The 24,931-nt window shown below is 42.3% G+C and overlaps 2 protein-coding genes across 3 annotated transcripts in view; one reads left to right on the plus strand and one right to left on the minus strand.

Moving 5' to 3' along the window:
• On the minus strand, positions 1–14,158 carry LOC110497430 (uncharacterized). Of its 2 annotated transcripts, XM_021573532.3 has the most exons (7): positions 14,023–14,158; positions 9,807–9,888; positions 9,304–9,417; positions 1,965–2,105; positions 994–1,050; positions 504–674; positions 1–335 (listed from the first exon to the last, which is right to left on the minus strand). In XM_021573532.3, the coding sequence occupies exons 2-7, from the start codon at positions 9,885–9,887 to the stop codon at positions 210–212; spliced, it is 690 nt and encodes a 229-aa protein (XP_021429207.2). In that variant the 5' UTR covers position 9,888; positions 14,023–14,158; the 3' UTR covers positions 1–209. The 2 variants fall into 2 exon arrangements, with proteins under 2 accessions (XP_021429207.2, XP_021429208.2); XM_021573533.3 differs by lacking the exon at positions 1,965–2,105.
• The window catches only part of LOC110497431 (membrane-spanning 4-domains subfamily A member 12), a 16,903-nt gene continuing 6,000 nt past the window's right edge, over positions 14,029–24,931 (plus strand). The window contains exons 1-5 of the mRNA XM_021573534.3: positions 14,029–14,388; positions 14,616–14,730; positions 15,116–15,226; positions 15,477–15,533; positions 18,160–18,330. Coding sequence (XP_021429209.1) covers positions 14,641–14,730; positions 15,116–15,226; positions 15,477–15,533; positions 18,160–18,330 — 429 coding nt within the window. The 5' untranslated portion in view covers positions 14,029–14,388; positions 14,616–14,640. The remainder of the gene's footprint in view (positions 14,389–14,615; positions 14,731–15,115; positions 15,227–15,476; positions 15,534–18,159; positions 18,331–24,931) is intronic.

Raw genomic sequence — 24,931 nt, forward strand, 5'->3', positions numbered from 1 at the left:
TTTATACAAATTATTTTATTAGGTTTCTCAAAACATTGTAAGCCTGTAAAGATCGAAAGGAACAAACAAACCCATGAAATAAACAAACTTGAACTTAAACAAGTTAAAAGAAATGTGGTCACTGAGAAATTTTTTATTAAACAGATCATTATTTTTCTAAAACAGGTTTTTCAACTAGCATCCATTGGTTAATCAGTTTGAATAATTGATTAATTGATCATTCGGCACAGTCTCACTCCGAGTCCCTTGAGTGCGGAGAAAGAGAGGAGAGAGTGGAGGGTAAGAGCACCCAAGTCATAAACGATGAGTAGGACTATGATACTCCTGAAGAACTCCTGGGACAGAGAAAAGCACAAGGAAGGATAAACAACAACAACAAAAAACACAGTGCCACACACAATACAGGGCACTAAAATAGCATAGTGGCAAACAAGACAAACTGTCCACACACACACCGCACACACACACACACGCTTATGAACCACCCACAAATCATTCCTTACCTCTAGGTACTCTCCTGGGCACTTTTGTGCAGCCCATGTGTACAGGTCGATGCTTGGCAGAGTGCAGGGTGCAGCAGAGCCCTGGACGGAGTGTAGGGAGACGCTGTACGAACACAGAGCCAGTAGGCTCGCCACCAGGCTGGCCACGTTAGTGTAGGCACAGCCTGTCAGCTGGGGAGGAAGACACAACATGGAAGAAAGAGTAAGCAGAGACAGGAAAATCTCCTGGCCCCAAACATGAAATACGATAAACTTTATTGTTCCTAAGAGAAAAAAGGTATAGGACCGCAAATGTTGCTATATAATGAATGTATCTTCTCATGCACGTAACAGGGTATACACATTGCACAGTAGCCTATGGGCAACATGTTCAGCCTAACATGTGAGTTGCTTTACAGGTCGACCCAGGTGGACATTTAAATAATGGAATCTATTACACCTGGTTAGAGCAGTGTATGCAATGCAACATGTGACTGTTGTAATGACTTACTAGCTGTCTGCTGGGAGACTTCTCACAGGCGAAGGCGAACGACCCTGCCATCACAAACTTTAAAAGAAAGTATAAACAACATATGTTGTTTCAATTGCTCCAGATGTGAAAAAAGAAAACCAAACCATCCAATGATGTACACTAAATCACATATAGCCTATGCATAAAATAAACAGAAGCCACATGAAGCTTGGCACCTTAATTGGGGAGGACAGGCTCGTGGTAATGGCTGGAGCGGAATTGGTAGAATGGTATCAAATATATCAAATACATGGTGACCCTTCAATGTTGTGATGCAAAAATATTGGCAAAATGTATTTCTGATAAAATAAAAAAGGTCCTACCGGACATTGTTCATCACGATCAGACGGGATTGTTAAAAGGAAGATATATTGGAAACAACATAAGACAACTACTATAAATAAAGGAAAACTATGAGAATGAGGGAAACCAGGTATAATTTTCATGGCAGATTTTGAGAAAGCATTTTATATAGTCCCTGGATTTTTGAACTCTCTCATAAGATGGGTAAAAGTCATGAACAACAATCCTTTATGTGAAATAATAAATAACAGTTACTCCTCTGAGAACTTTGAATTGTCAAGGGGCATAAAACAAGGTTGCCCTCTGTCACCATACCTATTTATTATGGCCATTGAATGGTGAACACCATTGTGCCATTTTGGAGTCACTTCTATTGTAAATAACAATAGAATATGTTTCTAAACACTTCTGAATTAATGTGGATGCTACCATGATTATGGATAATCCTGAATAAATCGTGAATAATGATGAGTGAGAAAGTTACAATTCCAGTGGGTCAGAAGTTTACATACACTAAGTTGACTGTGCCTTTAAACAGTTTGGAATATTCCAGAAAATGATGTCATGGCTTTAGAAGCTTCTGATAGGCTAATTGACATCATTTGAGTCAATTGTAGGTATACCTGTGGATGTATTTCAAGGCCTACCTTCAAACTCAGTGCCTCTTTGCTTGACATCGTGGGAAAATAAAAAGAAATCAGCCAAGACCTCACAAAAAAATGTAAACCTCCACAAGTCTGGTTCATCCTTGGGAGACATTTCCAAATGCCTGAAGGTACCACCTTCATCTGTAAAAACAATAGTATGCAAGTAAAAACACCATGGGACCCCACAGTCGTCATACCGCTTAGGAAGTGGACGTGTTCTGCCTCCTAGAGATGAACATACTTTGGTGCGAAAAGTGCAAATCAATCCCAGAATAACAGCAAAGGACCTTGTGAAGATGCTGGAGGAAACAGGTTCAAAAATATCTATATCCACAGTAAAACGAGTCCTAAATCGACATAACCTGAAAGGCCACTCAACAAGGAAGAAGCCACTGCCATAACCGCCATAAAAAAGCCAGACTACGGTTTGCAACTGCACATGAGGACAAAGATTGTACTTTTTGGAGGAATGTCCTCTAGTCTGATTAAACAAAAATAGAACTGTTTGGCCATAATGACCATCGTTATGTTTGGAGGAAAAAGGGGGAGGCTTGCAAGCCGAAGAACACCATCCCAACTGTGAAGCATGGGGGTAGCATCATGATGTGGGGGTGATTTGCTGCAGGAAGGTCTTGTGCACTTCACAAAATAGATGGCTTCATGAGGGAGGAAAATTTGGTGGATATATTGAAGCAACATCTCAAGACATCAGTCAGGAAGTTAAAGCTTGGTCGCAAATGGGTCTTCCAAATGGACAATGACCCCAAGCATACTTCCAAATTTGTGGCAAAATGGCTTAAGGACAACAAAGTCAAGGTATTGGAGTGGCCATCACAAAGCCCTGACCTCAATCCTATAGAAAATTTGTGGGCAGAACTGAAAAAACGTGTGCGAGCAAGGAGGCCTACAAACCTGACTCAGTTACACCAGCTCTGTCAGGAGGAATGGGCCAAAATTCACCCAACTTATTTTTGGAAGCTTGTGGAAGGCTACCCGAAACATTTGACCCAAGTTAAACAATTTAAAGGCAATGCTACCAAATACTAATTGAGTGTATGTAAACTTCTGACCCACTGGGAATGTGATGAAAGAAATAAAAGCTGAAATAAATCATTCTCTCTACTATTATTCTGACATTTCACATTCTTAAAAGTGAAAGTGGTGATCCTAACTGACCTAAGACCTTTTTTTTTACTCTGATTAAATGTCATGAATTGGAGTATGTGAAAAGGTGTATGTGAACTTCCGACTTCCAACTCTACATTATGAACCATTAATTTCTATTGAGCACAAAAAATCTGAAACAGAACCAAAACAAACAGCGAATATATATAACAAATTTGTAGAGTCACAAGCTTGATGTAGTCATTGCATGCTATGAATAATTGGACTAAATACTTTCTACTACTTTAATACATATACAGTACCATTCAAAAGTTTGGACACAACCACTCATTCAAGGGTTTTTCTTTATTTTTGCTATTTTCTACATTGTAGAATAATAGTGAAGACATCAAAACTATGAAATAACACATATGGAATCATGTAGTAACAAAAAAAAGTGTTAAACAAATCAAAATATATTTTATATTTGAGATTCTTCAAAGTTGCCACCTTTTGCCTTGATGACAGCTTTGTCCATTCTTGCCATTCTCTCAACCAGTTTCATGATGTAGTCACCTGGAATGGATTTCAAAAAAGGGAATTTGTGAAATTTGTTTCCTTTTTAACGAGCTTGAGCCAATCAGTTGTGTTGTGACAGGGTAGGGTTGGTATACAGAAGATAGCCCTACTTGGTAAAATACCAAGTCCATATTATGGCAAGAACAGCTCAAATAAGCAAAGAGAAATGACAATCCATTAAGGATCGGACACTTTTTTTCAATTTTCGCCTAAAATGACATACCCAACTTTAACTGCCTGTAGCTCAGGTGCTGAAGCAAAGATATGCATATTCTTGGTACCATTTGAAAGGAAACACTTTGACGTTTGTGGAAATGTGAAAGGAATGTAGGAGAATATAACACATTAGATCTGGTAAAAGATTATAAAACATTTTTTTTGCACCATCATCTTTGAAATGCAAGAGAAAGGACATCATGTATTATTCCAGCACAGGTGCGAGTTTGGCCACTAGATGGCAGCAGTGTATGTGCAAAGTTTTTAGACTGATCCAATGAACCATTGCAGTTCTGTTCAAAATTGTCACGAGTTACTAGGAGTGGAAGGTAGGAGTCAGGTGCAGAGAGCAGAGGGTTCAATAATAGATTATTTATTTCTCCGGCACAAAAACGGTCACGCCAAACACAGGCTGCAGAAACACTGACCAGCCCAAACACACAGGGCAAAATGATACGGAGAACAAAATACATCCACAACCGACAGCGAACACAAAATAATCCCGCACAAACCTAAGCGGGCCTAACAGGCTTAAATAGGCCAGGAATCAAGAAACACAAAAGAAACAGGTGCAACTAATAAGACTAAACCAACAGAAAAGGGAAAAGGGATCGGTGGCGGCTAGTAGACCGGCGACGACGACAGCCGAGCGCCGCCCGAACAGGCAGGGGAGCCACCTTCGGCGGGAGTCGTGACAAAAATGTTGTATCAAGACTGCCCAAATGTGCCTAATTTGTTTATTAATAACTTTTCATCTTTTCAAGTGCAGTCGCAAAAACCATCAAGTGCTGTGATGAAACTGGCTCTCATGAGGACCGCCACAGGAAAGGAATACCCAGAGTTACCTCTGCTGCAGAGGATAAGTTCATTAGAGTTACAAGCCACAGAAATTGTAGCCATAATAAATGCTTCACAGAGTTCAAGTAACAGAATCATCTCAACATCAACTGTTCAGAGGAGACTGCCTAAATCAGGCCTTCATGGTCGAATTGCTGCAAAGAAACCACTACTAAAGGACACCAATAATAAGAAGAGACTTGCTTGGGCCAAGAAACACGAGCAATGGACATTAGACCGGTGGAAATCTGTCCTTTGGTCTGATGAGTCCAAATGTGAGATATTTGGTTCAACCACTGTGTCATTGTGAGAAGCAGAGTGGGTGAACGGATGATCTCCACCTCCATATGTGTGGTTCCCACTGTGAAGCATGGAGGAGGAGAATGTGTGAAGGTGTGGGAGTGCTTTGCTGGTGACACTATATAAAGGTACACTTAACCAGCATGGCTACCACAGCATTCTGCAGTGATACGCCATCCCATCGGGTTTGCACTTTGTGGGACTATCATTTGTTTTTCAACAGGACAATGACACAAAACACTCCTCCAGGCTGTGTAAGGGCTATTTGACCAAGAAAGAGAGTGATGGAGTGCTGCATCAGATGACCTGGCCTCCACAATCACCCGACTCTAACCTAAGTGAGATGGTTTAGGATGAGTTGGACCACAGAGTGAAGGAAAAGCAGCCAGCAAGTGCTCAGCTATGTGGGAACTCCTCAAGACTGTTGGAAAAGCCTTTCTCATGAAGATGGTTGAGATAATGCCAAGAGTGTAAATCAAATCAAATATGTCAGATGCGCCGAATACAACAGGTATATAGACCTTACCATGAAATGCTTACTTACAAGCCCTTAACCAACAATGCAGTTAAAGAAAGAGTTAAGAAAATAATTACCAAATAAACGAAAGTAAAAATTCATAAAAAGTAGGTGGGTAACGGTACCGAGTCAATGTGCAGACGTGCAGGTTAGTCGAGCTAATTTGTGCATGTAGGTAGGGGTCAAGTGACTATGCATAGATAATAAACAGCAAGTAGCAGCAGTGTAAAATGAGATGGGGGGGGATCCATGTAAATAGTCTGGGTGGCAATTGATTAATTGTTCAGGAGTCTTTTATTGCTTGGGGGTAGAAGCTGTTAATGAGCCTTTTGGTCCTAGACATGGTGCTACGGTACCGCTTGCCATGCGGTAGCAGAAAGAGCAGTCTATGACTAGGGTGGCTGGAGTCTTTGACTATTTTTGGGGCTTTCCTCTGATACCACCTAGTATCATCCTGGATGGCAGGAAGCTTTGGCCCCAGTGATGTACTGGGCCGTATGCCGAGCAGTTGCCATACCAGGCGGTTATGCTCTCGATGGTGCAGCTGTATAAGTTTTTGAGGATCTGGGGACCCATGCCAATTCTTTTCAGTCTCCTGAGGGGGAAAAGGTGAGGTCATGCCTTCTTCACGACTGTCTTGGTGTGTTAGGACCATGATAGTTCGCTGGTGATGTGGACACCAAGAAACTTGAAACTCTCAACCCGCCCCACTACAGCCCCCGTTGATGTTAATGGGGGCCTGTTCAGCCCGCCTTTTCCTGTAGTACATGATCATCTCCTTTGTCTTGCTCACGTTGAGGGAGAGGTTGTTGTCCTAGCACCACACTGCCAGGTCTCTGACCTCCTCCCTATAGGCTGTCTCATCGTTGTCAGTAATCAGGCCTACCACTGTTGTGTCGTCAGCAAACATAATGATGGTGTTGGAGTCATGTTCGGCCACGCAGTCGGGGGTGAACAGGGAGTACAGGAAGGGACTAAGCATGCAACGCTGAGGGGCCCCAGTGCTGAGGATCAGCGTGGCAGACGTGTTGTTGCCTACCATTACCACCTGGGGGCGGCCTGTCAGAAAGTCCAGGATCCAGTTGTAGAGTGAGTGTTTAGTCCCAGGGTTCTTAGCTTAGTGATGAGCTTTGTGTGCACTATGGTGTTGAACTTTGAGCTGTAGTCAATGAACAGCATTCTCACATAGGTGTTCCTTTTGTCCAGGTGGGAAAGAGCAGTGGGGAGTGCGATTGAGATTGCGTCATCTGTGAATCTATTGGGGCGTTATGCGAATTGGAGTGGGTCTAGGGTATCCGGGATGATGCTGTTGATGTGAGCCATGACCAGCATTGCAAAGCACTTCATTGCTAACGAAGTGAGTGCTACAGGGCGCTAATAATTTAGGCAGGTTACCTTTGCTTCCTTGGGCACAGGGACTATGGTGGTCTGCTTGAAACATGTAGGTATTACAGACACGCTCAGGTAGAGGTTGAAAATGTACTCATGCTTTGAGTACACGTCCTGGTAATCCGTGAAAGTTGACCTGTTTAAAGCTCTTGCTCACTACGGCTACAGAGTGTTATCACACGTCCGGAACAGCTGGTACTCTCCTGCATGCTTCAGTGCTGCTTGCCTCGAAGCGAGCATAAAAGGCATTTAGATAGTCTGGTAGGCTCGCGTCAATGGGCAGCTCGCGGCTGGGTATCCCTTTGTAGTCTGTAATAGTTTTCAAGCCCTGCTACATCCGACGAGTGTCGGAGCCGGTGTAGTAGGATTCAATCTTAATCCTGTATTGACGCTTTGCCTGTTTGATGGTTTGTCTGAGGGCGCGCTCCTTGAAAGCGGCAGCTCTAACCTTTAGCTCGATGCGGATGTTGCATGTAATCCATGGCTTCTGGGTGGGATATGTACATACAGTTACTGTGGGGACAACGCCGTTGATGCACTTATTGACGAAGCCAATGACTGAGGTGGTGTACTCCTCGATGCCATTGGATGAGTCTGTGCTAGATAAACAGTCCTGTAGCGTAGCATCTACGTCATCTGAACACTTCCGTATTGAGCTCGTCACTGGTACTTCCTGCTTTAGTTTTTGCTTGCAAGCAGGAATCAGGAGGATATAATTATGGTCAGATTTGCCAAATGGAGGGCGAGGGAGAGCTTTGTATGCGTCTCTGTGTGTGGAGTAAAGGTGGTCTTTTTTTCCTCTGGTTGCACATGTGACATGCTGGTAGAAATGAGGTAAAACGGATTTAAGTTTGCCTGCATTCAAGTCCCCGGCCACTTGGAGCGCCGCTTCTGGGTTAGCATTTTCTTGTTTGCTTATGGCCTTATACAGCTGGTTGAGTGCAGTCTTAGTGCCAGCATTGGTTTGTGGTGGTAAATAGATGACCACGAATAATATAGATGAGAACTCTCTTGGTAGATAGTGTGGTCTACAGCTTATCATAAGGTACTCTACCTCAGGTCAGTAATACCTTGAGACCACTTTAATATTAGACATTTCGCACCAGCTGTTTTTGACAAATAGACACACACCCCCGCCCCCCATCTTACCGGACGTAGCTTCTCTGCCCTGCCGACGCATGGAAAATCCCTGCCAGCTCTATATTATCCATGTCGTCGTTTAGCCACGACTCGGTGAAAGATATTACAGTTTTTAATGTCCCGTTGGTAGGATAACCTTGATCGTATATCATCCATTTTGTTTTCCAATGATTGCACGTTGGCCAATAGAGCAGATGGTAGTGGGGGTTTACTCACTCGCCCTGCCGCCTTTTCTCTGTCTTTTCTTCATGCAAATGACAGGGATTTTGGCCCGTTTCCGAGAAAGCAGTATATCTTTTGCGTCGGACTTGTTAAAGAAAAACTCTTTGTCCAGTTTGAGGTGAGTAATTGCTGTTCTGATGTCCATAAGTTATTTTCGGTCATAAGAGACAGTAGCAGCAACATTACATTACATTTTGATTTGTTTTACTCTTTTTTGGAGATTCCATTTGTTATTTGTTTTACACTTTTTTGGTGACTACATGATTCCATATGTGTTATTTCATAGTTTTGATGTATAAAATAGTAAAAATAAAGAAAAGCCCTGGAATGAGTAGGTGTGTCCAAACTTTTGATAGGTACTGTAAGTGAATTTGTCCCAATACTTTTGGTCCCCTAAATGGGGGTACTATGTACAAATAGTGCTGTAACTTCTAAACGGTTCACTCGATATGAATGAAGACACCCTTCAAATGAAAGCTGACAGTCTCCAATTTAACATCATCGTCATTGTGTCACTTCTAATCCAAAGTGCTGTAGTTCAGAGACAAAACAACAAAACATTTATTGTTAGGGGATCTGAAAAAACATGCAGTCAATGGGAAATATCATTATACTCGAGTAAAGTATTTATTTTTAGGGCAATATCGGTAGAAATGTTAGAAATAGTTAGGTTCAGGACCCTCGTAAGACATCATAGCAAAATGGAGGGATGTATTGCAAAAGGAAATAGCATTATACTGGGAAACATGGGTAAATCTGTGGATATTGGAGGGTTGGAGTTAAGATCAGAGTGAGTGGTGGATTGGCCGCTGCGGGTGAGAATCCAGCACTTGAATAAATTAGGAATATATGTATAATTTCTTAACTATAGGTACCGTAGATGTGAGCAAGATAGCTGTAAGTAGCAGTAAACATATTGTCGTTGTCCATTAGTTTACTCCAATTAGGGTAGGGATGTTATGGTAAGGAGAAAAAAGTATAGAGAGAAATAAAACAAACAAAGATACTTATGACTTTATCAAATTAGGATCTTACCAGGAAGCCAATAAATAAAGGGAGCGTGAGTTGTAGTTTGGGTAAACCAATGTCTATGTAGTACAGAGGCACAGCCAACAGCACCTGGAATAGACCCAGGAGTATCGACATCACCTGGTGGAGAAAAGAGAGAACTGCATCTAAAGGAACTGGGACGATTACAAAAATAAGCTCTGTGGTCCGATTCTAGCCTTCTCCCAGTTCCATTCAGTCTTTATCATAAGAAATTACTAGTGCAAAATGTATGATGAGGACAACCGGGCCTTCTAGCCCTTGCTTTCACCAGTCCAATGCTTTTAAGTTCATGACGGGGAGTGAGCACGTGTGTACTCCATGGATCAAGTGATGTCTGATGCATGGTGACACGATAGATATAGAAATTCCACTCTTAAGACAATTGAACGGTACAACAAGGAGGGAGAGAGCAGTCTGGTAGATGTATTGGCTATCTCTATGTATGAGTGTTTAGTAATCATTGCCCATTACTCATTCAATTATCTTACCGCTACAACCTCTGGGTCAAACATGATGAAAAGGCGATGTAGTTTAGGAACATCTGTTCCTGACTCAGTGGATGACATCATCCTGAATGAAAGAGTTTGGTCCAGGAGAAAGGAGAGGAAAGAGAAATGAGAGGAAGAGAAAGGAGAGAGGAGAGGAGACATGCCTATCAGAATCAACCACAAAATGTAACCAATACAAACACAAAATGTAATCGCAGGCACTGGAACGCAGTGTTCTATGCTTTCCAGCGTGATATATGAACTCTGCTTATTAAATGGATACTTATGGATTTTGGCAATGAGTACCTTTGCCGGCAGTTCAAACTCATAAGAAAGACACACCCTCATCCACCTACCCTCACCTTATGCCCTTGGGGAAATCCCCGTCGCCATCTTGGAGGGTGGTCCAAACGATTAGCCAAGCAAGGGAATAGCCGAGCAAGGGAAGTTTGCAACGTAAGCCCATCAGCCCTAGTTTTTAGTCGAGTTTGCGAGTGTACAACTATGTTCACTCCGGGGCCTGAAACTCACCATAATTCAATTTGCGACAATTGTACATCCGCTAAAAAAAGTCAGTGAACACTTAAAAACAACATCAATGAAGAAGTCAACATACAAGTGTAAGTAAAAAACGAATGCAAATAAATTAGAAATTGTGCTACTAATGCACATGACGGCACAAACACCTCTCGTAAAAAGTAAATATGTTTTTGTTTGGTTATCTTTTGGAAATTATAGAAATTATAGAAACATTTTCCTTCTTCAGAAGTTCCAGCTAGGCAGGCTAACGTTAGTTAGCTAATTAGTTTGCTAGCTTTCATACAGTAGGCGTATATTAATAATTATATATTTAATGTAAGTAAACATGATTGACGGTAGCACATATGAAGTGCCCCCAAGCTACCGGTGTCCTAAAAGTCACTAGAAGTCGCTAAATGACGTCATCGCCTAATTTGCATAATTGGCCATGTGCATGTAATTGTGATGGACGCTGTAGGAGAGAGGAATAACTTTGTGGGAGAGACAAAAAGTGAGTAAAAAACACAAAATATGTTTAGAACTACAAAGGAACTTTCTTCTGTCGATTCTTGTTTTTTTTATGTCACAATTCCAACCCTCCTCCATTATCCGGGCTTGGGACCTGCAAAAGTGACCCAAAGAGACACTCTGGCGGAGTTACTTATTTTTTTATTTTATTTTTTATTACACAATCTACATTAACAATCTAAATGGACCAAAAACAGACAATAGAAAAAATTGTCAATGTGAGAAAATGATGGATAACTAGTCTGGCCCTAATTCAGGTTAAAACCTCTTTGGGCTGAGATCCCACTAACGGGATCGATATGACAACAGCCAGTGTAAGTGCAGGGCGCCAAATTCAAAACAACAGAAATCCCATAATTAAAATTCCTCAAACATCATTTTAAAGATACACTTCTTGTTAATCCCACCAGTGTCCGATTTCAAAAAGGCTTTACAGCGAAAGCAAACCAAACGATTATGTTGTGTCAGAGCCAAGTCACAAAAGAACAGACATTTTTCCAGCCAAAGAGAGGAGTCAGAAAAAGCAGAAATATAGATGAAATTAATCACTAACCTTTGACAATCTTCATCAGATGACACTCATAGGACTTCATGTTACATAATACATGTATGTTTTGTAATTGTCTGCATCATTTCCAATCCCCCATATATTTTTGGGGTAAATATATATATCCATACACACATGCATACATATACACATATATACATACACATACCTATATAGACATACATACTTTTTTCAACACTTCTCGAGAAAAGCCACAACAGCACGGGCTATAGATTTGGCATCTCCTCCCTCCAACTCAACAAGCCCCAGAAATGTTGATACAGTTGTCTGCTTGGTGTCACTAAAGTACCATATCACAACCCCCAGGTACATAGAAACACTTACATCCGTGGACTCATCGAGGAGGAGGCTGAAACGCTGGTCACCCACATCTGCGACCAACTTTTTCAGAAAGTATGGTGCTAGAACACCATTAATCATTTCTGTGCACTTTGTCCTGTGCATTTTGAAGTGGGTAGTAGCAGTGGAGTCTGAGAAAGCAGCTCCACATGCTTCTCCAATGTGATCACATGCCAGCATGGAACAGTGTTCAGAGATAGCTAATGCCATGTTGGCCTCAGCCTTTATTGCAGAGTCAATTTTTTTAACCATAAATGGCAGCTTGTTTTGGGTGGGAACTGTTATAAGGCTCTGCCTTTTGAGTATGTTTTTGAGTTGCCATGTGTTTTTTTACTTCACTAAGTTTGGTGTAGAAATCAGCCTTCAATACAGGCAGTATGCCCGTGTATCATCTCCAATAAACGGCTTCAACCAGACTTTGAATTCAGGGTTTGATTCCCACTCCTTTCTGTATTTTTGAGTGTACAGTTTAGACTGAGACATGAATATCTTGCCAGCTAGATGTTTAGCTTATGTCACAGAGAGGCACACACACAGTGGACAAGGTGAGTAAGTGACTGAGGCTGTGTGAGTCAAATGCAGTGATTTATTTTAGACAAAGAACATTTTACATTTACTTCCCGCACTGAATGTAAGCCAGCGGCGGCTTCCCGCATGCGCAATTAATTTGCAGTCTGGAGGGGTGAACATCTCCTGCTCTGACTGCAGCTGGGAGGGACTGCTGTGTGAGGACTGGGCCGCCTGTGAGTGCTTTGGGATGGGGTGGGGCCCATGGCAGCACCCACTGCTCGTTGAGAAGAGTAAGAACGATACGTGCTTTCATGTCAGAGTCTCCAAAAGTCTCCAATAACACCAGAAAAAGTCACTAGTCCATTTTTTGAAAATGTGTCGCTAGAGGGGACTTAATACTCGCTAAATATAGTGACAAAGTCGCTAAGTTGGGAACACTGGATTAAAAAAAGTGACGAATTTCCGGTCAAGGGTGGTCCATTTAAAAATCATTCCTTCCTCCCTCATTTTTAAATGTATTTTTTTATTAACAAATATCAACAAACAAAATAGGAATAGTCACATGCAAACAAGCATACATACAAACTATTTACATTGCCAGGAATCCTAAACAAACCAATCATATTAATTAATAATACAACAATTTGTATTTCCTTCCTCCCTCGCCCCCTTGCCCCACAAGTGTATACTCGTCAGACGTCATGATACGTCATCGGAAGTGTCCACTTAATTTGAGGGCAGAGGGGATTGGGTGTGTCTTTTAACTGTTTGGACCATACATTTATCTACTTCACCAGAGTGTTTGCCAAAATCCCGAAGTATCCCTTTAAGCATGTGCATGTTTATGTTGAGCTGAAACTGAAAGAGGAGCGAGGTGCATTTGACCTAGCAATGATTTTGTATTGTGGTAATTAATGAGTGGTGTGAATGACTGGAAGAGAGAGCCAGAGCCAGAGAGATTGAGACGGGGAGAGAGAGAAGGAGAGAGAAAAGAAGAGCTAGGGAAGGAGAGGGATGGCGGGAAGGAGAGAGGGAAAGAGGCCGGGAGGGAGGGAGTTGGGAGAGAGAGTCCGAGAGAGGGTGAAAACCACATGTCAGAGTAGGCCTAGTCCCCATTGGATATAGTGGAATGATGCATCTGGATGAAAAACAGATGTGCGCTTGGGGAGGGAAGGGGCGGGGAGGGAGATGTATTACTATGAAATCGAGATATGGGGCATGGTAACATTTCATTTCCAGACCAGCGACACCAAACATTATTCTAGAGCGTAGAACGCTTTCTGCGCTCTACTGTATTCGAAGTGGGGAAAGGTTTGCTTGTTTGCTTGTTTAGGCCAAGCAAACGAAATAAGAGGAGAGGGGAGAGGAAAGAAAGCAAAACAGGGGAAATAGCAATGAACTACGGTACATTAACACGGTCCAGCCGACTGGTCTGAAGTGTATTGACATAACATGAGGTTCAAGGCCAAATTAATGGGGGGGGGGGGGGGGGGGGGGGGGCATAATAGAAAGATTGGCTTCTTTTATTTATTTAAGTTGCCTACATTTTATTAAACCTTTATTTAAAGATACAAGTCAGTTAAGAACAAATGTATAACGCCTATTTACCTTGCTTATTTCTCAATAACCTTGCTATGTTGCCTACACATCAATATGGCTAAACTGACATATTCTGTCGATACCCCCTGAAGAACAGCGTAACTTCATCCACCATTTATGTAAATTCATCAGCTATTTAAAAAAATTATTTACCTTGATGAAAACAGCCCCTGTTGGATACACACGGTCCTTTTTTTTGTTGCAAAATTACCGTGTAGGTCCAGGCTGTCACAAAAAAAAACGGTTGCTACGAATGTTTAGATTGACTATTGTATCACTGTCTCGCAAGACGAGGGGGTGACAGTGGGCTAGGGGTGGAGGCTTTGCACCAGTGAAAGTAAACTAATCCTACTCCGGTTGCGTTCGTGCCAAGAACGGGCGGAGACACAAAAAGTTGAAGGAACGGTCTCGGACTGGCTATGTTGCTAAATCTATTTGAATCATTCGTGAAGTAGGCAACAAGAAATTGTGTTTGTGGAATTAGGCACACTAAACTGATTTTGTATCTGAAAGAAAAAGGTAAGATGCGTCGATTATCCTAATGGGCTTTTAGATTGTATAACGGTCCGCCCTGGAGGTTTGACTTTTGTTGTCTAGTCAACCATCATTTAAATAAAGTTAGGTTGTTTAGGTTGTTTTTTTAGGAGTGATTATTTTCATTAATGACAAATATTGGTCAAGTCAATCTCTTTAATAGCCTAACAATTGAACAGAAATGGAGTATTGTCATTTCCCTTGACTCCCAGTGCCAAAGGGCTCCAGAGCGCTAGGATGTCAGTGAGCGTGACGACGGACATCAACGCAGATAAACTGACCGACAGACGGGCTCTGCTCGAGAAAGGCGAGCAGAAGGCATTGGGGGTGAGCGTCAGATGTTAACGACTATGTAGCTTTTTTATAGATGGAGATGCTACAATAGGGGAGGATATCATTGCATGTTGTGTTCAGCCCTGTGCATTTAGTGTCCTGTTTTTTTTTCTCTCACATTGTTTGAATCAAATATGTATTTGTACATGACTCATTATATTTACTGTCTCTATAAAGATGTCAGACTGTCAGACATTGGTTTGTGGTGAACGCCTGGAACTTAATGCGTTTGTGTCAATAAGTCAATCATAAAACCCTTTTTACATCAGCAGTTCCCACAAAGTGGTAACCGGCCTGTGTGTGCATGCTTGCATCAGTCTGTGTGTGTGTGATTGTGTATGTTCGTCTATCTACATATATCTATCTATCTGTGTGTCAGGTGTCCCAAGTAATGATTGGTGTGATGGTGATGTCCTACTCCCTCCCCCTCCTCTCCACTGAATTCACAGAGGTCGTGACCTTTGGGGTGCCCTGGTGGAGCGGCCTATCGGTAACCTAGTAACCTAACCTTCACTCATACTCACTCTCTGTACTGAGTGATTTTTGGATGATAGTGAATTACGTTTTGGGGTGGTTCCATAAGTTATTCTATCAAAAGTGTTATTGCGATTACCAGGATTTTTTTAAAGTGTTGCCATCCAATTTCGTTATTGTTTTATCAGATAATCCACTCATTCTTTTAACCATTGGTTATGATATTTGATTGACAATTGGGAGTTGTTTATGTCTGGTGTGTCTAGTACATAGCAGCAGGAGTCGTTGCCGTGGTGATGGAGAAACACAGCAGTATGAAATTGGTGAGTATGAATACCACCACACGGCATGCGTACACACACTCACACTAGTGATGCGCTGGGTGACTCATAACACGCAATCCCCACGGTTAAATCCGCGGGGTGTCCAGGTTTAGGGCAATGAAGTAGATAAACTCTGGATCACCGATGCTATTTATTGGCCAATGAGAGGCTTTGAAGCCACCGGTCGGCCATGTCGGCCTTCTCAGAAAAGCAGTCCTCCATAGAGAGAAATAGTAATGGCGTCTTTTTGTTGGCACTAACTCTGCCCTGGTTCATTGGACAAAGCCTATGGGGGAAATGAATGGCGTTTTTGTAGGGTTTTTGTTTAAAACCTCTTAAGGATCGGAACCTTTTTTCAACTGCCTGTAGCTCAGGACCTGAAGCAAGGATATACATATTCTTGATACCATTTGAAAGGAAACACTGAAGTTTGTGGAAATGGGAAATTAATGAAGGAGAATTACATTAGATCTGAATAAATATAATAGAAATAAAAAAACATCCCAAATATACCATCATTTTAGAAATGCAATTAAAAGGCCAGACAATGATCAGTGTGTGTGCAAAGTTTCAGACTGATCCAGTGAAGAATTATATCACTACACAATATTTTGTATCAAGTCTGCCAGAAGTTTGATCAAATGTGCAGAATTGGTTAATTTATAAATGTTCAAGTACATTCAAACTTTAACTGGGCAAGTCATTTAAGAACAAATTCTTATTTTACCATGACCACGTACCCCGGCCAAACCCTCCCCTAACCCGGACGACGCTGGGCCAATTGTGCGCTGCCCTATGGGACTCCCGATCACTTCCGGGTGTGATACAGCCCAGAATCGAACCAGGGACTGTAATGACACCTCTAGCACTGAGATGCAATGCCTTAGACCGCTGTGCCACATGGGAGCCTAACATCACCTTACATAACTATAGAGAGCATACAAAAAAAGCTATGGTAATAAAAAATTTACGTTTACACACTCACAGGAATGTCATACATGATGGATCATTAGCTTCCCTACAGAAAAGACACTAACCTTCACACATCTAGATGGCTGGACGGGGTGGGTGTGGAGCCCGAGACAGCAGGGGGGGTCAAACTGTAGAACTCAGTTCCTACATTTGAATATGAAAATTGATTTTATCAAACAAAACTACTCTACATGTTATCTCTGGGACCCTCAGTAATCCAAATCAGAGCAAGATTACTGAATGTAAGTACATGATTTACCTTCAGAGGTGAATGTATCAAACCAGTTGCCATGACAAATGCATTTTGTTGTTGTGTACTATCCTCAAACAATAGCATGGTATTTTTTCGCTGTAATAGCTACTGTAAAATGGAAACTGCAGTTAGATTAACAATAACAATAAGTATCATTTAAATGTCTGCATTAAGGTGTCTGTAATAGAATAGACATGGCCAAAACTAAAGTAGACATTTATAAATGCATTTCTACAGCTTCCAGAAATATTTTTTTACCACGATGTTGGAGTGCCAAGATGGAGGCACTGTGTCTTCAAAACAGCGCCCCCTGTCATCTAGTGTTTATATATAAATCATTCGTTTAGAGTTATGAAATATTATGCAAATGAAGGGGCAGGTAGGTGGCAGTTGGGTTGAATAAAGAGAAAATAATACATAAACAAATCTATAAATGTATTATTGTTGCGCAATTTATATCTAGGTCTATGGACTACATTGAGGTTTTTCTTTTATGTTTTTGGCATTAGTTGCAAAAGCCTAAACTTTAAAGGCCTAACTTTACGCGCGCCAAAAAGCCTACACGCCAAACGTTTTTTGGGAACACACATCGAACCACCACCGAGGCAAAAAGGACAAATACCGGAGTTTAAAAAAAAATGAAAAAAGAAAAGCTGCATAATAGAGAGTTGAAAATACAGAGAAGGGAGGGCCAGAAAAGTCATGTTTGGGAAAGATTTGGTGACGTGGCCTACTGTTCAGATCGGTTTAATAGAAAGTGAAATCTGGACACTAACTGTAGGTTTATAACCTCTCACATAGTCTTAAATATTAACTCCTGCTGAATTAAGCAGTTCTTCAGTAAAATGATACACCAAATGTACATTTTGACTGATTTCAGAATCTTGAGAGAATGTGAATGCACAGTTAGGGACCGTCTGTAGAGCAGCGATCTATCAGTGTCATTAAAGCTGATAGTATTTCAACTACAAAAGCTGAAATAAAACATAAATATGAAATCTTATCAGAAACATGTTGGGTCATATTCACAGCTTTCAATTTCCTTACAACCGGTCAAACTGATTCTGGTGAGCAAGGGTTTATTTAGTTTACATATAATGACAGAAGACAAGCTGCATGTATCCAATTATAGACAAGTTGACTCCCAAATAGCCTACCAAAATTATAAGCAGAAACATATCTAAATTAGGCACAAAAAAATTCCATCTCTGACTCTAGCCTACAGCACATTTATTTATTTATTTGTGGGTCGGGTGCTGGCCTCAGATTTTCACTTTATCACACACACACACACACAATGTTATAAAAATGTACATGATGATCAATGAGGTCTGGCCCCTGACTCCCACCCCTATCTCTTCCTCCATCTCGCTCTCTTTTTCTCTCCCTCCCTCCCTCCAGCTGGGTGTGTGTATGGTGGTGACACTGGTGGCCATTTTGGTTTCTCTCCTGGCCCTCATCTTCTACTTCATCGATCTCCACAACAATCCAGAGACACCGTGTAACCACCCCCTGGCGCCCACAACACACTACATACAGGTGTATGAATGTGACCACCAGCACTATGCCACTGTGAGTACCTCTTATATCATTGGTCTGTGTGTATGTGTGTGTATGTGTGTGTGTGAATGTGTGTGTGTGTGTGTGTGTGTGTGTGTGTGTGTGTGTGTGTATGTGTGTGTGTGTGTGTGTGTGTTGCCACATTGCAGAATAATAGTGAAGACATCAAAACTATGAAATTACACATATGGAATCATGTAGTAACCAAAAAAGTGTTAAACAAATCTAAATCTATTTTATATTTGAGATTCTTCAAAGTAGCCACCCTTTGCCTTAATGACAGCTTTGCACACTCTTAGCATTCTCTCAACCAACTTAATGAGGTAGTCACCTGGAATGCATTTAAATTAACAGGTGTTCTTTGTTAAAAGTTCATTAAACTTCTTAATGCATTTGAGCCAATCAGTTGTGTTGTGACAAGGTAGGGTTGGTATACAAGAAGATAGCCCTATTTGGTAAAAGACCAAGTACATGACAAGAACAGCTCAAATAAGCAAAGAGAAATGATAGTCCATCTTTAAGACATGAAGGTCAGTCAATCCGGAAAACTTAAAGAACTTTTGAAAGTTACTTCAAGTGCAGTCGCAAAAACCATCAAGTGCTGTGATGAAACCTGCTCTCATGAGGACCGCCACAGGAAAGGAAGACCCAGAGTTACCTCTGCTGCAAAGGATAAGCTCATTAAAGTTAAATGCACCTCAGATTGCAGCCAAAATAAATGCGTCACAGAGATCAAGTAACAGACACATCTCAACATCAACTGTTCAGAGGAGACTGCGTGAATCAGGCCTTCACTCTGTGAAAATGGTGCCGACATAGAGGGCTGCCGTGCTTCTAGCTCTTAGGAAACTCTGCAGTATTATAATTTTTTTATTTATTATTTCTTACATTATTAGCCGAATGCTGTTCATTGACTAGGCACGCACACCACCCACCGCTTCCGAGTATATTACTCGCTAATGTTCAGTCTCTGGATAATAAAGTTGACAAGCTTAGGGTGAGGATTTCTTTCCAGAGAGACATCAGGGATGGTAACATACTCTGTTTCACAAAACATGGCTCTCTCGGGATAAACTGTCTGAGTACGTCCAGCCAGTTGGGTTCTCAGTTCATTGCGCAGACAGGAATAAATATCTCTCTGGGAAGAAGAAGTGCAGGGGTGTATGTTTCATGATTAATGACTCATGGTGGGAACTTGATAACATACAGGAAGTCCTTTTGTTCACCCGACCTAGAATACCTCACAAGCAAATGCCGACCGTATTATCCCCCAAGAGAATTCTCTTCGGTCAAAGTCACAGCCGTGTATATCCCCCCTCAAGCCGATACTACGATGGCCCTCAAATAACTTCACTGGACTTTATGCAAACTGGAAACCACATATCCCGAGGCCGCATTTATTGTAGCTGGAGATTTTAACAAAGTAAATTAGAGGAAAGGCTGCTGAAGTTCTATCAACACATTGACTGTAGTACTCACGCTGCTAAAACACTCGACCACTGCTACCCGTGCTAAGGACTATTCAACACTGGTCTGAACAATCGGAATCCACGCTTCAAGATTGTTTTGATCACGCGGACTGAGATATGTTCCCGGGTAGCCTCCAATAATAACATGGACCAGAAACCTGGATAGATGGTAGCATTCGCGCAAAACTGAAAGTACGAACCACCGCAAGGTAACTGGGAATATGGCAGAATACAAACAGTGTAGTTATTCCCTCAGCAAAGCAATCAAACAGGCAAAACATCAGTATAGAGACAAAGTGGAGTTCATATTCAACGGCTCAGACACAAGATGTGGCAGGGTCTACAGACAATCACAGACTACAAAAGGAAAACCAGCCACTTTGCTGACACCAACGTCTTTAAGCGTGTTAACCCTCGCAAGGCTGCCGGCCCAGACGACATCCCTAGCCGCGTCCTCAGAGCATGTTTACGGACATTTTCAATCTCTCCCTATCCCAGTCTGCTGTACCCACATGCTTCAAGAATGGCCCCCATTGTTCCTGTACCCAAGAAAGCAAAGGTAACTGAACTAAATGACTATTGCCCTTTAGCACTGACTCCTTTCATCAAGAAGTGCTTTGAGAGACTAGTCAATTATCATATCACCTCTACCTTATCTGTCACCCTAGACCCACTTCAATTTGTTTACCACCCCAATAGATCCAAAGACGATGCAATCACCATTGCATTGCACACTGCCCTATCCCATCTGGACAAGAGGAATACCTACGTAAGAATGCTGTTCATTGACTATAGCTCAGCATTCAACACCATAGTACCCTGCAAGCTCATCATCATTAAGTTCGAGGCCCTGGGTCTGAACCCCGCCCTGTGCAACTGGGTCCTGGACTTCCTGACGGGCTGCCCCCAGGTGGTGAGGGCAGGAAACAACACCTCCACTTTGCAGATCCTCAACACTGGGGCCCCACAAGGGTGTGTGCTCAGCCCCCTCCTGTACTCCCTGTTCACCCATGACTGCATGGCTATGCACGCGTCCAACTCAATCATCAAGTTTGCAGACGACACAACAATAGTAGTCTTGATTACCAACAACGACAGCCTACAGGGAGGAAGTGAGAGCTCTGGGAGTGTGGTACCAGGAAAAAAACCTCTCAATCAATGTCAACAAAACAAAGGAGATGATCATGGACTTCAGGAAACAGCAGAGGGAGTATACCCCCCCATCCACATTGACGGGACCGCAGTGGAGAAGGTGGAAAGTACAACATCACTGACAAACTGAAATGGTCCACCCACATAGACAGTGTGGTGAAGAAAGTGCAACAGCGCCTCTTCAAACTCAGGAGGCTGAAGAAATGTGTCTTGGCACATAAAACCCTCACAAACTTTTACAGATGCACAATTACGAGCATCCCGTTGGACTGTATCACCGCCTGGTACGGCAAAGGCCAAAAAGATAATCAAGGATAGCAACCACCCGAGCCACTACCTGTTCACCCCACTATCATACAGAAGGCGAGGTCAGTACACGTGCATCAAAGCTGGGACCAAAAGACTGAAAAACAGCTTCTATCTCAAGGCCATCAGACTGTTAAATAGCCATCACTAGCACATTAGAGGCTGCTGCCTATCTAAATAGACTTGGAATCACTGGCCACTTTAATAAATAGAACACTAGTCACTTTAATGTTTACATGTTTTGCATTACTCATCTCATATGTACAGTGCCTTGCGAAAGTATTCGGCCCCCTTGAACTTTGCGACCTTTTGCCACATTTCAGGCTTCAAACAAAGATATAAAACTGTATTTTTTTGTGAAGAATCAACAACAAGTGGGACACAATCATGAAGTGGAACGACATTTATTGGATATTTCAAACTTTTTGAACAAATCAAAAACTGAAAAATTGGGCGTGCAAAATTATTCAGCCCCTTTACTTTCAGTGCAGCAAACTCTCTCCAGAAGTTCAGTGAGGATCTCTGAATGATCCAATGTTGACCTAAATGACTAATGATGATAAATACAATCCACCTGTGTGTAATCAAGTCTCCGTATAAATGCACCTGCACTGTGATAGTCTCAGAGGTCCGTTAAAAGCGCAGAGAGCATCATGAAGAACAAGGAACACACCAGGCAGGTCCGAGATACTTTTGTGAAGAAGTTTAAAGCCGGATTTGGATACAAAAAGATTTCCCAAGCTTTAAACATCCCAAGGAGCACTGTGCAAGCGATAATATTGAAATGGAAGGAGTATCAGACCACTGCAAATCTACCAAAACCTGGCCGTCCCTCTAAACTTTCAGCTCATACAAGGAGAAGACTGATCAGAGATGCAGCCAAGAGGCCCATGATCACTCTGGATGAACTGCAGAGATCTACAGCTGAGGTGGGAGACTCTGTCCATAGGACAACAATCAGTCGTATATTGCACAAATCTGGCCTTTATGGAAGAGTGGCAAGAAGAAAGCCATTTCTTAAAGATATCCATAAAAAGTGTTGTTTAAAGTTTGCCACAAGCCACCTGGGAGACACACCAAACATGTGGAAGAAGGTGCTCTGGTCAGATGAAACCAAAATTGAACTTTTTGGCAACAATGCAAAACGTTATGTTTGGCGTAAAAGCAACACAGCTCATCACCTTGAACACACCATCCCCACTGTCAAACATGGTGGTGGCAGCATCATGGTTTGGGACAGGGAAGATGGTTAAAATTGATGGGAAGATGGATGGAGCCAAATACAGGACCATTCTGGAAGAAAACCTGATGGAGTCTGCAAAAGACCTGAGACTGGGACGGAGATTTGTCTTCCAACAAGACAATGATCCAAAACATAAAGCAAAATCTACAATGGAATGGTTCAAAAATAAACATATCCAGGTGTTAGAATGGCCAAGTCAAAGTCCAGACCTGAATCCAATCGAGAATCTGTGGAAAGAACTGAAAACTGCTGTTCACAAATGCTCTCCATCCAACCTCACTGAGCTCGAGCTGTTTTGCAAGGAGGAATGGGAAAACATTTCAGTCTCTCAATGTGCAAAACTGATAGAGACATACCCCAAGCCACTTACAGCTGTAATCGCAGCAAAAGGTGGCGCTACAAAGTATTAACTTAAGGGGGCTGAATAATTTTGCATGCCCAATTTTTCAGTTTTTGATTTGTTAAAAAAGTTTGAAATATCCAATAAATGTTGTTCCACTTCATGATTGTGTCCCACTTGTTGTTGATTCTTCACAAAAAAATACAGTTTTATATCTTTATGTTTGAAGCTTGAAATGTGGCAAGAGGTCGCAAAGTTCAAGGGGGCCGAATACTTTCGCAAGGCACTGTATGTACTGTATCTTAGTCAATGCCGCTCTGACATTGCTCGTCCATATATTTATATATTCATAATTCCAGTCCTTTACTTAGATTTGTGTGTATTGGGTATATGTTGTGACATTGTTAGATATTACTGCACTGTCAGAGCAAGAAACACAATTTCGCTACACTCACAATAACATCTGCTAAACACGTGTATGTGACCAATACAATTTGATTTGATTCGAATTGCTGCAAAGAAACCACTATTAAAGGACACCAATAATAAGAAGAGACTTGCTTGGGCCAAGAAACACGAGCAATGGACATTATACCGGTTGAAATCTGTCCTTTGGTCTGATTAGTCCAAATTTGAGATTTTTGGTTCTAAGTGTCGTGTCTTTGTGAGACGCAGAGTAGGTGAACAGATGATCTCCACATGTGTGGTTCCCACCATGAAGCATGGAGGAGGAGGAGTGATGGTGTGGGGGTGCTTTGCGGGAGACATTGTCAGTGATTTATTTAGAATTCAAGGCACACTTAACCATTAAGGCTAACGCAGCATTCTGCAGCGATACGCCATCCCATCTGGTTTGCGCTTAGTGGGACTATCATTTGTTTTTCAACAGGACAATGACCCAACACACACCTCCAGGCTGTGTAAGGGATATTTGACCAAGAAGGAGAGTGATGGAGTGCTGCATCAGATGACTTGGACCCCACAATCACACAACCTCAACCCAATTGAGATGGTTTGGGATGAGTTTGACCGCAGAGTGAAGGAAAAGCAGCCAACAAGTGCTCGGCATATGTGGGAACGCCTTCAAGACTGTTGGAAAAGCATTTCTCATGAAGCTGGTTGAGAGTGTAAAGCTGTCATAAAGGCAAAGTGTGGCTACTTTGAAGAATCTAGAATATAAAATATATTTAGATTTTGTCACACTGGTATAACGGATTTGGAGACAGGCTCAGGAATACACAATATGTTTTTTTAATACGCCCAAAACAAACACTTATATAAAACACTGGACTGTACCCAAACAAAAGAGTGAGGGTAAACCTCGTTGAATGACATTGTCTGATAATACACAATACACAATATATAAAGCACGTAGCATAACAGCTGCACCAACGCACAGGTACTCACACGACCAACGGACATGGGAACATTAACCGACAAAGACAGAGGGAACAGAGGGCACATATATAACATACTAATCAGGGGAAATGGGAACCAGGTGTGTTTGTAATCAGACAAGACAGTCCTGGGTTGATGATAATGAATCCCGTTCTTCACTGAACTGGAAAGCCGGCGACGTAGACCTCCGGAACTGGTGAACAGAATGAGCAGCAATACCGGGAGGATCCATGACAGTACACCCCCCTGGCGCGCTGCACAACACAGGCCTCAGGACGACACCGGCCTCTGGGACGACCACAGGGGCACAGGGCGGGGCGGTCTGGGCGCCGACGTTGAAAATCCCTGGACAGTGAAGCATCCAGGATTGTCCACCGCAGGAACCCAGCACCGCTCCTCTGGGCCCAGTCGATGAGGTACTGGAGATGCCCCTCCCGACACCTCGAATCCAGTACCGAGTACGCCGGACCTCCCTCGAAGTCCAGAGGAGGAGGCGGGGCGTCACTGGGTCCAGCCTCAGCAAGGGGACAAGGCACCACTGGCCTGAGGAGAGACACGTGAAAGGTTGGTACGAAAAAATGGTACGTTACCTTATTACCCCTCCTCAGGACTTTAAACAGCCCCACAAACCACAGGCTCAGCTATGCAAATAGTTTGGGTAGCCATTTGACTAGATGTTCAGCAGTCTTATGGCTTGGGGGTAGA

This window comes from Oncorhynchus mykiss, chromosome 19 (genome assembly GCF_057628025.1).
Source record: "Oncorhynchus mykiss isolate SJ-2025 chromosome 19, ASM5762802v1, whole genome shotgun sequence".
NCBI classification, from domain to species: domain Eukaryota; kingdom Metazoa; phylum Chordata; class Actinopteri; order Salmoniformes; family Salmonidae; genus Oncorhynchus; species Oncorhynchus mykiss.

What these genes read in the sequence shown, in the direction of transcription:
- LOC110497430 (XM_021573532.3), bottom strand. Translation starts at nt 9,887, where the DNA reads ATGATGTCATCCACTGAGTCAGGAACAGATGTTCCTAAACTACATCGC. An exon ending in AAGAGGCACTGAGTTTGAAG is followed by an intron (nt 1,051 to 1,964) that starts GTAGGCCTTGAA and finishes TTTCTTTTAAAG; the next exon opens with TTTGTGATGGCAGGGTCGTT. An exon ending in GCCCAGGAGAGTACCTAGAG is followed by an intron (nt 336 to 503) that starts GTAAGGAATGAT and finishes TCTCTGTCCCAG; the next exon opens with GAGTTCTTCAGGAGTATCAT.